This window comes from Rissa tridactyla, chromosome 7, assembly GCF_028500815.1.
Source record: "Rissa tridactyla isolate bRisTri1 chromosome 7, bRisTri1.patW.cur.20221130, whole genome shotgun sequence".
Taxonomy (NCBI): domain Eukaryota; kingdom Metazoa; phylum Chordata; class Aves; order Charadriiformes; family Laridae; genus Rissa; species Rissa tridactyla.
In genome coordinates, this window is record NC_071472.1 from 18,149,667 (window position 1) to 18,164,880 (window position 15,214).

The 15,214-nt window shown below is 62.4% G+C and overlaps 1 protein-coding gene across 3 annotated transcripts in view; it reads right to left on the minus strand.

Annotated features, from left to right (window-relative positions):
- Positions 1-932: 932 nt before the first annotated feature.
- LOC128912598 (solute carrier family 23 member 3-like) overlaps positions 933-15,214 on the minus strand; it is a 52,081-nt gene continuing 37,799 nt past the window's right edge. For all 3 annotated transcript variants that reach the window (XM_054208830.1, XM_054208831.1, XM_054208833.1), the window contains 3 exons: positions 1,983-2,100; positions 1,630-1,733; positions 933-1,343 (listed from right to left, as the gene is read on the minus strand). In XM_054208830.1, the coding sequence (XP_054064805.1) occupies positions 1,263-1,343; positions 1,630-1,733; positions 1,983-2,100 (303 nt within the window). In that variant the 3' untranslated portion in view covers positions 933-1,262. The remainder of the gene's footprint in view (positions 1,344-1,629; positions 1,734-1,982; positions 2,101-15,214) is intronic.

Below are 15,214 nucleotides of genomic sequence, written 5' to 3' on the forward strand. Positions count from 1 at the left end.
GAGAGCAGGCAGCATGACTGCGGCCAGCCCGTCCCTGGGGAGCAGGGCAGCCGGGGGTAGGGGTCCCTGCCCCAGGAGAGTGGCAGCAGTGCTGCCTGCCTCTCTGCCTGCTGCTTTAGGACCTGGCTCGGGCACAAGAGCCGGGTCCCAGCCCCAAAGAAAGCATTTGGAGACAAGGGTTGGAAGAGGAGAGCAGGGATTCAAGGATGGATGGGTGGACAGGTAGGGTGTGGAGGGGCAGAGGTAGTGCTTTATGTCCCGGGAGCATCTGTAACCTGCTCTGGGGCTTGCTCCCAGGCCTGGGAGCTTTCGAGGCTTGGTTGTCCCTTGCCCCTTGGAGGCCAGAGGATGGATTAACCCCATATCACCTGCCCACTAACCCTGAGGGAGCTGCCTGCATATGGAGGGTGGCCCTTGGCACAGCCAGGCTGCCTTTGCCAACCCACTGCTACAAGGGCTTCACCTGGCTCCAGGCACCAGCACATTGTGTGTCCCTGGCATGGGACAAGGAGAGTGTGGGCTCCAAGCCCTTCAGCGTGTTGCGCCCTCAGGATCTGGGGGTCCCATCATGCACACCCCACCCCACACGCTGCTGCTCAGGGTGAGGCACAGCATGGGCTGGGAGCTGCCGTCCTGCCCCATCTGCTGTCACCTCCTCACCATCCAGAGCCGCTGCAAGACAACGGGACCAGCCAGAGGGGGACCCAGCAGCACTGGGTGCTGCACCCCTGCCTGGAGTCTGTGGGCCCAGGGGGGACAGAGCAGGAGGAGAGGAATCTCATCCAGACACAGGCCTTTATTTCAAACCCACATGAGACCAGCAAAACCCCACGGCCCTGCTGGGGTCCCTGCTGTCCCACACCCACTCACCAGCATCCCTCCCACGGCCCTGCTGGGGTCCCTGCTGTCCCACACCCACCTGCCAGCATCCCTCCCACGGCCCTGCTGGGGTCCCTGCTGTCCCACACCCACCCGCCAGCATCCTTCCCACTCCCCCCGGGGTCCCAGCGCTGGCTCCATCACGGGGCAGCCTGGGCAAGTTCTACACCAGGGAAGAGGCAGAAAAGAGGTTCCTGAGACACGGCTGAAGAGAGGAGATGCCCCATCATCCTGGCTGCAGACACCTCAGGAGGGTACCATGCCCCAGGCCAGGGTCCACCGGCAGATGCAGGCAGGGAGGCAAAGAACACATGGGTGCTCTGCACTGTCTCTCTCGGATGCTGGGGGGAACAGAGAACCTCGGGGTGGGGGGCAGCGACCTTTCAGCTGAAGAGCCCCTTCGCCTTCTTCGGCTTGGCCTTGGCCACTGGCAGCCGGGGCTTCTGAGCTGGGGAAGAGGCCGGCTGGAATCAAAGCGGAGGCAGCGTCAGTCCCCCCCCGGGGGGCTTGCACAAGATGGGTGCACATGTGCAAGCAGTGACACCCCCCCACCCCCGTGGGGATGTGCAAGCCACACACACGTGTGCAATGGACCCACACTCTCCCCATCCGGGGAGGACGGGCTAGGAACTGAGTTGAGACCCCCAGCGCATCCTGGGCGGGCACAGGGCTGGGACGCGAAGAGGGAAGGGAGGTGCAGGCCCCATCCTGCCATTGGTACAGAGAAACTGTACCTAAAGCTGCACTCACCGTGGTGCCCTCACTGGAAGACACTGCTTCATCCTCCTGGGATGGAGGCGGCGGATGGGGGTGCCCTGCTGTTTCTGCAGCGGGCGCCGGGTCCTCAGCGTTCTCTGGTACCAGCAGAAAGAGATGCCATTCGGGATTGAGATGAGGGACCGTGGGGCATTGCCCAAACCCACAGCAGGAACGGCGCCTGAGTGGGGGAGCTCAGCCCATGGGGGGAAAGCAAAGGGGGAGACTGTTGCATGGTGTGAGCTGCACCCAGGGCCCCACTCCCCTTCTCCCCAGGATGGGAGCTCAGCCGCAGGGAGGCTGGGTGCTTCGGGCTCTCCCCATATCACAGCCAGGGAGCTCCTCACCCGAGCGCTGCCGTTTCCGAGCCTGCTTGGCCTCCTGCTGCGTCACCGCCGTGTAAAGCTGCTGCAGAGTGGAGGCGAACACCTGCCCCTCTCCCGCACCACAGATCTTGGGCAGGCTCTGTGGGAGAGAGCAGGGACACCGTCACCCTGCCAGGCCATCACCTGCCAGGACATGGTTCCTGCCAGGACACCCTGCCACGGTGCTGCAGAGGGTGCCGGGCAGTGGAGAAGGGGCCACGCATCCCTCTGCTCCCCAGCCGTGCATGCACAGACACACAGACACAAGCACACAGAGACACAGACACACACACAGACACAAACACACACACCTGCTCCAGCCAGTGGGCTGCCTTCCCATTCAGACCGCGGAGGCTTGCGAGTCATTCATGAAACACCGGAGATAAGATCGCACGGGAAGGGCTGTGGCTTCCCTGGCAGGAGCCGTGGCTGGCGGATAAGGACAGCGAGCCTTGGGCAGGGGCAGGACCTCGGCATGAGGTGAGGACAGGGAACCTCTGCCTGCTATAACTGCCTCCAGCGATGCCTATGCGGGCAGGACACACCATCCCCGGTGGCCCTACGGCAAGTGGGGGCAACGTGGTGGCAAGACGAGGGATGCCCAAGTTTGCTCCCAGTCTGCCAGAGCGACTCCCGCCTCCCTGCACACATTTTCCCTCCATGCAGGCTTGATGCAGGGAAGCCCCCCATCCTCCTGCCTGCACCCCCTGCTAGGGCTGTGGGATGCCACCCTCATCCTCTGGGCCATGCCGATGTGCATGGGGGACCGTGGCTGTCACAACGGGGGGGCTGGCAAGCTGGGCAAGCGCCGTGCTCCACTGGGAACCTCATGGAGCGCACGGCCAGAAAACAAACACGTACAGAGATGGGGAAAGGCGTGTGTGCCCTGGAGGGGGTGGCTGCATGGGGACGTGCAGGACACAGTGTGGGTGCGCATGTGCAGGTGAGCGTGAGCATCTGTGTGTGCACGGGGGCTTGCGTGCAGCCATGTGTGGATGATCATGGCTCCGGGTGCGTGCGTGGCTCTGTGTGTGTGTGTGTGTGTGTATGTATCAAAGGTCTGCGCACTAATCTCTGCTCCGCTCCACACCCAGACAGCAGAACAAAGTGTAACAGATAAGGCCGGATCCTCTCTGGGCCAGGGGAGCGGGGAGGGGATGGGGGACGCTCAGACCCACTCAAGGCCAAAGTCCAAAGCCTGGCCCCGGCTTCCCAGTGGCAGAAAGGGCAGGCTGAGCCCCCCTTGCTGCTCCCCGCCAGACAGGGCGGGAGTGCAGGGCTGATGCCAGGATGTATTGGCTGGTAACCAGAAAGGCATCTTCCCAAAGGTCTCATCCCTCCTGCTGGAGTTGTGGGCATGAAAGGCCCTTTAGCTGTAGGACACACATGCCACTGGGGGTCTGCTTTTTGGCCAGCTTCTGTGCAGGACCTCTTGTGTCCCTGCCCACTGCCACAGGAGGGAGCGATGCTCTGGTCCCAGTGCCCAGCAAGCATCCCTGGGATTGCTTGCCACTGGGCAAACACACCTCCCAATGCCTCCTTGACCGTCCTCTGAGCCCTGGGCTTACACTGGCCCATCACAAGGTCCCAGGGAGAAGGAGGGATGCTGAAGACCTGGGACACACTAGGGATGCTCGTGCCCTGGATGCCTCAGCCACTGGCCATGGGGCTTGAGGTTGCAAAAGCAGCATCTGAGGCCAGGAAGGCGACTGCACTTCAAAGGCAGGAGAGGGGCTGGCAACGAGTGGCCGACACAGCCTAGATCAAAGGCACAAGCTGGAGTCATAATTCAGAGAAAAGCAAACAGCAGCTCGCAGGAAAGCCGGGAACAGTCGTGGAGTGAGCAAAGTGTACCAGATAGCACTGCGTGGGTCAATGCCCCAGGAGGGCAGGAGAGTCCCTGCAGAGCCACCCAGCCCTGGGTGCCACTACCCTGCTGCCCACCCCCCTCTCCCTGCCACCAAGGGGTCCCTGGGGAGTGCCAGGGTGATGGGGCAGGCTGTGGCCCCAGGCGTAGGGTACTGCCCACCCCTCTCTGTGCCAACCCAGACAGGACACAGGCTGCAGTGTAGGACGGCACCTGGGACATGCCCCAAGCCCCAGGGCTTCTGCTCTTCCCAACATCCAAGTGAGGATCCGGGCAGGGCAGCTGCTCTCTTGGTGCTCAGCCCCAGCTGCACGGAGCCAGCATAGTGTCCCTGTGGTGTCCCTGGGGATGAGGCAATGCCACGGAGTGTCCACCGTGCTTGTAACCACCCGATGTCCCCAAGACCTGCACACAGGCACCCGCTGGAGTGGTACACTGGGGAGGCACTGGGAGAAGGGTGTCCGGTACTGCCAGCCCCCAGGGAGGGATGGACATCTGGAGTGGTACAGGGGTCTGCAGGTGCAGGGTACCCACTGCCCATGCCTCCGGGAAGGACCCAGCTCCTGCAAGCCTGGGGTGGAATTTGGGAGTCACTGGCCACCTCCTGCCACTGCCCTTCCCGGAGGCTCGAGCCCGCGGGCTCGGAGCCATGGGGCCGTCGGAGCTGGCCTGCGCCGGGATGGGAGGGCCGCGCTTCACAGCCCCGGAGGGAAATGGGTTTATAACCAGAGCTGGAAGCGTTTCCCTGCAGAGCCGTGACTCAGCAGGGAGCAGAGCGTGCTGTGCCAGCCACCGGCCACCTGATGGCCCCGGAGGCTGAGAGGGACAAGGAGGTGTCCCCAGAAGGGGCTGGGTAGGGGACAAGCCCTGGCTATGGGCATCCTTCCCCTACTTCCTTGCCCCACTGCCCCAGCACATCCCCAAGCTGAACCCTGCTGCAGCCAGCTTCTTGTCCCCACCACGACGTCAGCTCTGGCCTCCGGTGACTTGTTTTTCTCTGATTATCCCTCTCTGGGATAAACAATGATGCCAGAGGTCTGGGGAGCGGCATGAGCAGAGAGTTGGCACCCGGGGGAGTGCCGACCGGGTTGCCCCACGCGGCTTGCTGGGCACCGGGGAGCGATGCCCGGGGAGCTGGCACAGCTCGCCCAGCATGTTATGACTACCTGGCCACAAGGCCAAGTGGGATGTCACGGTATCAGGAGCGACTCAAGGCTGCGGCAGTGGGACGGGAGGCTCTGCAGCACACCCTGAACTGCGATTAGCCCAGCCGGGGGGGCTGCCCAGTGAAGGGGGGCAGGCGCCTGACCTCGCGCTGGGAGCAAGCCGTGTTCGCCGGCAGCCCCACAGCGGTTGGGGAGCTGGACTGCAGCCTCGCTCGGTGCCCCCCATGCTGGGGGGCTCAGCTAGGGGCTGTACCCCACTGTGGCGGCAGGGCCAGTGGTGAGCATGGTACTGCATCCATCTCCCAGGCATCCTGCCTTCACCCACCCCTACCCAGACTCCCTCCTCAAGAGGCCATAAGAGATGGTGATTTGAATGTCCTCTTGATAGCATGAGCAGGAGGGGCACATCACCCAGCCTGGCACCGTGCCACCGATGCAGAAGCATCACCTTCCCCTGGCCCGGTACCGGGGGGTGGGTTGCAGGCAGGCTGGACCGTGCTGGGCCCCCGCACTGGTGCCAAGCACCAGAGTCTAAATCGGTCGTGCTCAAAGCTGGGGACTGACCCTTTCATTATCACACCAGACGTTCGAAGTGGTTACCAACATTCTTCGCTACAAACCCCACATTCCTATTTTTTAATATATTTTTAACTGGAAAACAGAGCGAACAGGGCCTGTTTGGAAATTACAGCCTGGCTGCTGTGGCTTGTATGTCAGATCTGCCCACATTCCCGTGGCCAGCCTCAGCACATGCTCCACAGGGGCACACTTAATAATTCCTGCCGGGGCTGGGAGCCAAGGGGCGTGGGCCGGGGGGGGCATGGCTTCCCCAGGCTCCCCCTGCCAGCAGGCTCCGCGGAAGCGGCGTGGTGGAACGGTGGCCTGGGAACGGTGCACCAACTCTCCGGTGATGGCCATGGCTGCCACCGTGCTGGTGAAGCCTGGCGATGCTGTGGCAGCCCGCGGCGGGCAAGGGAAGGGCTCCATGGCTGGGGCGTTCCCGTGCCTTGTGGCTAGGCTGCCCTCGGCTCTTTTCCCTGCCGCAAGCTTTGTGCTTGCTCCTGGGAACGGGGCTGGATGCGCGCTGGGCATCTCTGCCCATGGTCGTGCTAGCATTGGTCAGGATGGGGAGGGATCCACCCCGGGATCCAGGTAGATGAGCATCCATCTGGGCTACCCGCTCAAGCAAGCTCTGCCAACAGCATTGGACCAAGGTATCCCGCCAGGATCTACCTGCGGGAGGACAGAAATGAAGGGGGCTGAACTGCTCCCTTCTGGATAGGGTCAAGGGAAGGCAGAGGGGCAGATCATCCTCCTGGGATGGAGCAGGACACACCAGCCTGACTTCATGGAGCAGTGACCCTCTCCCTTGGGGCAGAGCTGCCCCAAAGCACCCCAAGCTGCCCCAAAGCGCCCCGAGGTGCCCCACACTGAACGCCGATGCCCTTTCCCAGCTCCTCCAGCCCTTGGAACTGCTTGCACATGCTCCCCCCAGCTTGCAGCAGTGCTTGGGCCACTATGTACCCCAGCAGGGGACAACTAAGGGACCTGTCCCCATCACCCTCTACCACGCACGCCCCTGGGGACACGCAGCCGCAGCAGGTAGGACGGCTGGCGGTGCTGCCAGCCCGCCTGTGGAGCAGGCAGGGGCAGGATGGCCAGGGCTTCCCAGGCAGGGAGCCAGGCTGAGCACACCTGGCAGGAAGCGGCAGTGCCGGCAGGGGAAGGCAACCGGAGAGCTGCCGAGAGGTGAAGGGGTCACCCCGGGGAAGAGCGGGGCGGTGAGGCCGGGACGGACGAGCATCCCAGCCCGACCCAGCCCGGCCCAGCACGGCCCGGCACTCCTCCCAGCGCCACTCCGGCCCCGCTGCGGGCAATGTTTTCCTTTCCCCCTGACTTTCGGGGCCTTTCCAGCGAGCAAATGTCAGGCGCATAAAGAGCAGCACTGTGAGCGGAAGATGGAGCGAGAATGCCTGCCCGCGTCCCTCCGTAAGTGCTGTCTCACACTTCATCAAGGCAGCCTTTGCAAGCGAGGCGCACGCTTAACAACCAGCAGTCTATGCTGGCCGGCGACCGCAGCAGCCCGGCCGCTCAATACCCTTTTCTTTTCTCCTTGTGCTGTTTTCGCGGCTTGGGTTACCGCTTTTCTCGCAGACACAGAGCGGAGGGGAGCGGTGGCAGCGGGGGCTCTGCATTGTGCCACCGCTGTGCTGGGGTGGATGCGGGGATGCTGGGGAGGGGGAGGGGGATCCTGCCCCTGCCCTGCCCACACACTGCTGCTTCTAGCTCTCAGGGATAAATCCCAGGGAAAGGAGGGACAGCAGCAGAGCAGAGGTAGGACAGGAGGCTGCAGCACCTCCTTCCCAGACGCAGGAGGACCAGCCCACCGGGAACAGCCTGGGGCTTGGCAGAGGGCTGGTAGAGGGCGAGGGGCTCCAGACCCCAGTGGGCACAGCCCCTACCCCATCACACTTGGAGACAGGCCATCCCACCGCGCTGCCCAGCAGGACTGCTGGCATCTAAGACATCCTGCTGCCCGAGTGCCAACAAACTCCCTGAAAAAGAGTGGGGCCCTGCAGAGCAGCCCTTGCTACAGGCACCAGCCTTCCTTCCCCACCTGGGCTACCCTGCAAGAAGGTGGGCATGGCTGCCCAGGGGCTGGGGGCGGCTGCTGGTGGCACCCCCAGCACCAGCCTGACCATGGGCATTTGTCCTCCCATCCAGCAGCCTGCGGGGCAACAGCAGGAGAGCCTCTGGGGCAGCTGACATTGGGTGCCAGTTTGGCAATGGAGCTGGGAAAGGAGGATGTCCTGAAGAGCAGCAGGTCCCAGCATGCCAAGACTTGTGAGGACTCGCTGCTGGCTTCCAGGAAGGCAGAGCCACACGCTGATGGCACCTACAGGCATCATCTCTGCCAACCTGGCCCACCACCGACATGGGGTGCCTTCTCCAGGGGCCAGTGCAGGCAGTGGAGGGCCTGGGCACGCCCAGGAGCAGAAGACATGGAGGCCTGGTGGCCAGGGTCCCTCCTGGCCCAGGGGGACAGCTCAGGGACCCCTCTCCTCCACAAGGAAGTTGGGTGGCTCACACTGCCTTGTTATTGTAGGGTGGCTTGGTGAATATGGACACATCACCCAGGCGTATTATTGTAGGGTTCCTCCGCAAAGTGTGCCAGCTCATGTGGGTTTATTATTGTCTGTCCAGGAAAGCTGGACACATCGGGCTGGTTTGTTATTGTAGGGTTGCTCAGGAAGGCCGGCCAGCTCATCCCAGCTTGTTATTATTGCGCAGGGCTTGCGGGGGGCTGGCCGGGAAACTTCCTGCAAAGTGGGGTGACGGAAAGGGAGCCACACCTGGTGAATCACAAGGATGCTGTGTGGCGATAAGGAACAGCGAGGGGTGGGATCCAGCACCCCGGCTCCACCCGGAGAGGGCAGGCCACCCATTCATGGGCACAAACACTGGCAGCTCCCCTGGGGCCTGTGGGGCAGCGGGGCTGGCGGGGGCAGCAGGAGCGTGGGTCAGGGCTGGGGACTGGCACAGCAGCCCACAGACCCCTTGAGAAGTGAAAGCTGGGGGTGACGGGGAGGAACCCGCGGGGATGCTGCACCCTGCGTGTCCCTAAACCCGGTGCACAAGGGATTAGCTGAGCTAACAGGGCCTGGAGCGGAAGCTGGGGCTGAGCCAGGTGGGATTAGGGGCTTTGGGGGGAATTTGGGTGCGTTCGGGACTGGGCTGCGCGGGAGGCAGTGGCCGCTCCACCCCGGCAGCTTTGCAGTCCCTCCCAAGCGCGGGTGCAGCCGGAGGGGCAGTCCCTGGGGACGCTGCCCCATTGTCACCTGCAACTGCAGCAGGAAGCATTGCTGCGTGGGGCAGGGGGGCAGCAGGGCTCGCCCCCGCACTGGCTCAGGCGGCTCCCCAGGCACATGGCCCCAGCAGGGCTGGGTCCGACATGCCCCAGCGGCCCTGCCACCACTGCTGGCACAGTCACTGAGTCACTGTCACCTCCCCTTGCTCTGCGACAGCCCGTGTTTCTCAGCCCCAGCAGCCTGTCAGCGTCCCACAGGCAGTGCCCAGCTGTGCCGGGTGCCCGAGTGTCCCTCAGGCAGTGCCCAGATGTGCCAGTGCCCAGGTGTCCCTGGACAGTGGCCAGATGTGCCAGTGCCCAGGTGTCCTGGAAGCAGCGCCCAGCTGTGCCGGGTGCCCGAGTGTTCCCCAGGCAGTGCCCAGATGTGCCAGTGCCCAGGTGTCCTGGAAGCAGTGCCCAGCTGTGCCGGGTGCCCAGGTGTCCCCGGGCAGTGCCCAGCTGCTCAGTGCAGATGTTGGTCCCCGGCCAGGCAGCAGGATTGAGTGTCAGGCGAGCTCTCTGTGTGCAGCAGCAGCGGCAAGAGGCCAGGCTGCCCTGCGAGCACACAGCCCCTTCATTCATGGCAAAAAATAGCCCCCCGGGGTGTGGTCCAGCCTGGAAAAGCCCCCTCCAGCCCCGGCCAGCCCATGTTTATTCAGTACGGGGGGGGGGGACGCGCTGCCCTCCCCCTGCCCACCAGCCCTGCGTGCCGTCTCCCTGCCAGAGCAGCAGCTCTTGGATGCGGTTCCCCGGGTCCCCCCTGGCCAAAACACACAGGCTGGGGCGGGGGGGGGGGGAATGGCAAACCCCTAAAAAGCACTGGGTTTGTCTCCGGGAGGAGCAGCCCCCGGTGATGTCATGAGAGTTTGCGAGCGGCCACATGAAAGGGACTCGCTGCCCAGGAAATCCACAGGTCCGTGCTCTGCCAGACAAGCCAGCGATTCTTCAGTGGTCCGGGAAGGAAACCTCCGGGAGCCCAAGCCAAGCTTGCCCTTGCCCCGGGGACAGCCCCTCCAGGCTCCCCAACCCTGCTCCGCAGTCCCCTGTATCCCTTTCTCAGCATCTATAGTTCACAGCAGGTCCCTGCCCACAAACTGGTACCCCTCGGTACCAATCCCTGCCCTGCAGTCCCCAGGGCACCAAGCCTTGCCCAGTAGACTCACAGCATCCTAATCCTTGCTCTGGAGCCTCCAGAGTCCGGACCCCTGCCACGCAGAGCCCTGACTCTCTCTGTCTGCTGTCCTGGGGAGCAGCATCCCCATTTCCATGGTGATCCATCAGGCTGGGAGCCGCAGGTGATTTAGGGCCAGGCGGTCCTGCCACCAGACAACGGGGATGCAGCAGGGCAGGGGATTTTCTTTCGTGAGGGATTACGCTGGGGACAGCTGGGAACACACAGATGCAGCCCCCCCCGCCAGCCCCCTCCCCAGGAGCCAGCCGGGATCTCGCCCCGCTCCGGGCACTGCAGACATGGGGTCTGAAACTGAATCTGCTGCCCAGGGCCCCCCCTCCCCATTTCCCACAGGCGCAGGACGCAGCGGCTGGAGCAATGGGGAGACTCTGCCTCCCTCCCCACACAGGAGACACCGCTGGGCTCCCATCCAAGGCCAGAGGCCCAGCTCTGCACCCCACTCTGCCCTGCACGTCCCAGACCCACCATGCGTCCCGCATCGCATGGGAATTGGTGATGGAGCTGCCCGCCCTGCCCCATCGCCAGCTGCAGCCCAGAAGGAGCCGAGTGGCAAGTGAAGATCAGGGTGGTTTTAACTTCACACCCCCAGCGCCTCCCATGCACCATTTCAGGAGGCTGGAAGCATCCAGCCCGTCCACCTGCAACTTGCCCATGGAGACACTCTCCTGCTCCACTCGCTCCACCTCTCCCCACACAGGCGCAAGGTGACAAGATCTCTCCACACCCCCAAAAGTGCCTGGGGACCAGAGCGTACCCCAGACTGGTGCTGCGGCACATGGGGACACCGGCTGGGAAATCATGGGTGTCTTCATGGCATGGTGCTGGGGCAGAGAGCTCTCTGGGGCCAGCTTAGTGGTGACGAAGGACCCTGCGACTGAGACATCCCCCCCCCACCCTCAGCAGACAGAGACTCTTCGGAAAAGGGCTGTCTCTGAGCAGACCACGGCCTGGGACATCTAGGATGTGGGGCATCTCCATCCTGCTGGTACCCAAATACATCCATGACAGCGCGGGGCTCACAGAGGGGACAGGGTCAGCAGAGAGGAGATGAGAGCTGCCACAAGGCTTGCAGGGCTGTTCCCTTTTCCCCCTGGGAATGGAGTGGGACGTTTACTCCCTCTGTCCCTGTCCCAGCGAAGAGAGGGGACTCAGTCTCTGGGACTGTCAATCAGGCACTTTTCACCAGAGCTAAAAATGCCCTCTCAGAAGGAAAACAAAATAAAAACACAAAACAAAACAGAGAGGTGAAAAATTCCTTGACATTTCTCTCCTGCGAGTCCCCAGGGCCAGCACAGAGGCGAGAGCCCCCGGAGTTTGTCAAGCAAACACTTTCACACCCTCGGCCACGCTCGGCACGCTGCCGCTGGAATGCCAAATATATATTTAAGCCCTGCTCATCAAAGGAGTCTGTTCGGAGTCGGTCTCGGGCAACGTGCATGTGGGTTTGGCCCAGAGAGAAAACCAGAGACGCTGAGAACATTTCTTGGGGATGGGAGACATCTTGCACACACACACACACATATACACACGCGCGCGTGAGACAAATGACAACCTTCAAGGTTGTGTGGCCGTGAGGTCGCGGGCTGGGCACGAGATACCTGCCCGCTGCGGCACTCACCCTTATCAGCTCCTGTTGCTCCACGGGGTGGGGATGTTTAGGCTGGAGGGAGGCCAGCAGCAATTCTGCATTCCAGTGTGCTATAAACTTTGTCAAAGCTAAATGAGCTCAGCCAACAAAGCTGGGGTCCGGGGAGACGAGCAGGAAGACACTCTGGGAGAGGACAGGCTTGCAGGGACACAGAGGGCTGGCTGGGGCTGTGCAGCCCGTGAGGAGGTGATGAGTATCCCCAGCCCAGGCACAGCACCATGCCATAGGGAGGCTCAGATACAGCGCTCCTGCAAGTCCAGGGTTGGTACTTGCCTCTGGGAGGGGGGGCTGCAGGTGACAAAGCGGGGAGCCTTTCTGCATGCACCACTCCTGTTCCTCAGCTCCCTCCCTTAGGAGCATCCCCTTGGTTTGTTGCAGATGGCCCAGGCACCTATGCCTATCTCACGGACCACCTTAGAGCTGGAGAGATGGGGGAGTCTCTGCTTTCTTCCTCTTCCGCATGGGGTTTGCTCCCAGCCATGGCACTGCCGTGGCATTTGCAAGGCCCCGGTGCTGGACACAGAGCTGAGATGCTCCTGACCCATCTCTGGAGGCAGGTTTGGGAGCTGCAGCGCATAGGCTGGGGGGCAGGAACTCTATCTCCAGAGATGATGGAACGGGATTTCCCCTCTCTATCAGCCAGGAGCAAAGAGGTCTTAGCCTAAATCTTGTGCCTAATCCCAGCTGACAGAGCTGCAGGTCAGGGACTGGCCAGTGGCTGGAGCTGGCCGGGGCAGGAGAGATCATTGCCACGAGCAAAGGGAGCACGCCGGTGCTGTGAAATCAGGCATTACGCGCCTGTCGCCCAGGGCAGGACCAGCCCGTCGGGCTGCCAGGGAGCCGCTCTGGTTGCGACAGGGGTAATGCCGGCACCGGCGGGGGCTGACCCTGTGCAGCCGTCCCCCCCAAGCCGGGTTCATCTCCAGGTGAGGGGAGGGATTGCTGGGCCACGGGTTCGATTTCAGGCACCTGCTGCTAATAAAACACTCTGTCAGGGCACCTTCGGCCTCTCAGCCCTTGGAGAGAGGGATGGGATCCCTGCGGTGATGGCTGGGGGTGGCACAAAGGCCTGGGGGAGCTGGGAGCCATGGCCCCGACCCTGCCCCACATTGCATCCCTCTGCCTGGGTGAACCCTGCTAGGTTCGGCTGCTGCAGCCCAAGTCGCTCCTGGTTTTCAAGGGCAGGGATCCCAGCCCACCAGGGACATGATGCTCTGAGCCCCGCCGCTCTCCCCATGGGCGATGTGGAGCAGAGACCTCCCCCGCCTCTGGCAGCCGCTGCTTTTTCCAGCCCCCTGCCCACTCATCACGCCGCTCTCTCCATTTGGGCTTGCCTTGCTCCGAAGGGTTCACCCACCCCTTGCCATCTCCAGACAGCAAAAACATGCCCTTTCGCTAAATACAGGGTTTTTTAAAAGCCTCACCATTTTCATCCCTATTTTTCTAGGCGTTTTCTTCCATGCAGTGCTACCTGTCATCAGCAGCACTGGAAAACAAGGTACCCAGGGCACCTGCTTGCGGCTCCCCCATGCTCATGTCAAACCTCATCTGTCTGCAGTCACTCTTTCCTGGACCACCATCACCTTCCAGTCTAAAAATCGGTTTATCTTTAACCTTATCCGTAATAACACGCTCCAATATATTGTCTCGCATATGGAGCCAGGCTAGAAGATCCTCCTCTATGACTTAAAGCCCTGCCATCCCCATGGCCCTGCTCTTTGCCAGCCTCAAAGACATTGGAGGGTTCAGTAAGCTGGATTGTTTTCGCTCCTGCCCCTGCTCCCCCTTGCCAGATCCCAGCTTTCAGTGGGGCTGCTGCCTGGCTGGGAGGCCAGTTTCCAGAGCTGCTGGGGCTCTGTGCAGGAGGACCTTCTCCCTCCCCAGCCAGGTCTTTCCACAGTCTCAGGGGAATGGGGGACCTCTACATCCCCCCTCTGCACTGCCATCAGCTGCCATCATCTCAAAACACAAGCCCGTCATCAGCAGACACAACGGTGACACCTGGGGTGCTGTTTCTTTGCTCCCCAACCACCCCAGCTCCTCCAGCAGACCTAAAACAGGAGCCAAGGCTGGGAGAGAACCTCTCCCAACGTGTGGAAACTCAAAAAGCAGCTCTCAAAGTAGACATCAGAGCCAAGGCGAGGACTGGGCTGCTCCTTGCCCTGCCTGGGCTGGCTCCCGGAGCTGGTACCCGCAGCCCGCTGCCTCCTACCAGGCTGCACATCTGCAGCCTCCACCCGTGCAGGAGAGCAGGAATCAATTACAGGGCTGGCAAAGGCAGGGCTGCTCTGGGGCTGGCGAACGGCACCGGCTCCGGCGGCCGCAGAGCACGTGGCACGGCCCCGGAGGCATCCCGCCGACCAGCCCCGCGCCCAGGCTGAGCACAGATGTGCCACTGGCTCATGGGGAAGAGGCAGGGGAACCACTTGAAAGCCATGGTATGAAAGCACTGGTAAACCAGGGCCACTCCTCTGCTCCTCTGGCTCCATGCGCTATTTATAGTGCTCCGGGTGCCCACCCTGGGGGAGTTCAGCCCCTGGGGTGCAGACTTTTGCCAAGCCAGCCCTCCTGTCTGCCGTGCAGCTCCCTGAAGCCCCACCGAGGTCTAAAAAAGGTCCCGGACCCACCTAATAGCTAAGATGCTCTAGGGTGGGCTCTCCCACAGGGGCTTATGGCAACGCTAGATCAGCCGGCACTGCATGCAGCACCCTCAGACAGCCAGCACGTATAGCAGGAACACAAAGACAAGCCCCACGACATCGATCTGGAGACAAGGAGAGACCCAGCCAAGCCATGGTGACTCCTTGTAGACCCACCATCAGTAACCCCAGGTGGCTGTAGCCCAGCTAGGGGGGAGATGTCCTTGCTTTCTCCAGCTGCACGGGAGGGCTGGGTGGAAAGGCTGTGGGGGTGCTCCCTCAAGCTTCTAGGCTGGTTTCCTTGTTGCATGGGAGGGTGTCGGGCCTTGTCCCTCTGTCCCAGCAGCCAGCACCTCCTGGGCATTTGCAAGGGCCTGTTGAGTCACCGCAGGTAAAGGAAAGCTGAGGTTGCACTGGTGAAACGTGATTCTGCCAACACACACCTCGTGGAGGCTGCCAGAGGGCTTCAGGGAAGGTGGGCAGCGAGGAAGAGCAGCAGTACCATGCCCTCAGCATCTCCTGAGGTACCTGCCCCGCATCTCCTCTACTGCCAAGCAGCACACGTGGGCACGGCTCCGTGCCTAACCCCTGCTCTGCTGGCTGCAGCATGGCAAGAGCAAGCCATAGGAATGGATGCTAGCACCCCCTCTGATGTGGCTGGGGAGGTCACAGCCATCAGTAACCACAGGGCAGGGGACAAGGCAGACCCCTCTGATGGTCTCTGCAGTAGACACCCACCACTTGCAGCCCCACAGGGCAGGACAACCACTGCCATGGTGGTGGCAGATGGGGGATGAGCCAGGCAAACACCAGAGGTCACACCGTGACAGCTGGGACGAGGACCCGGGTGGCTGG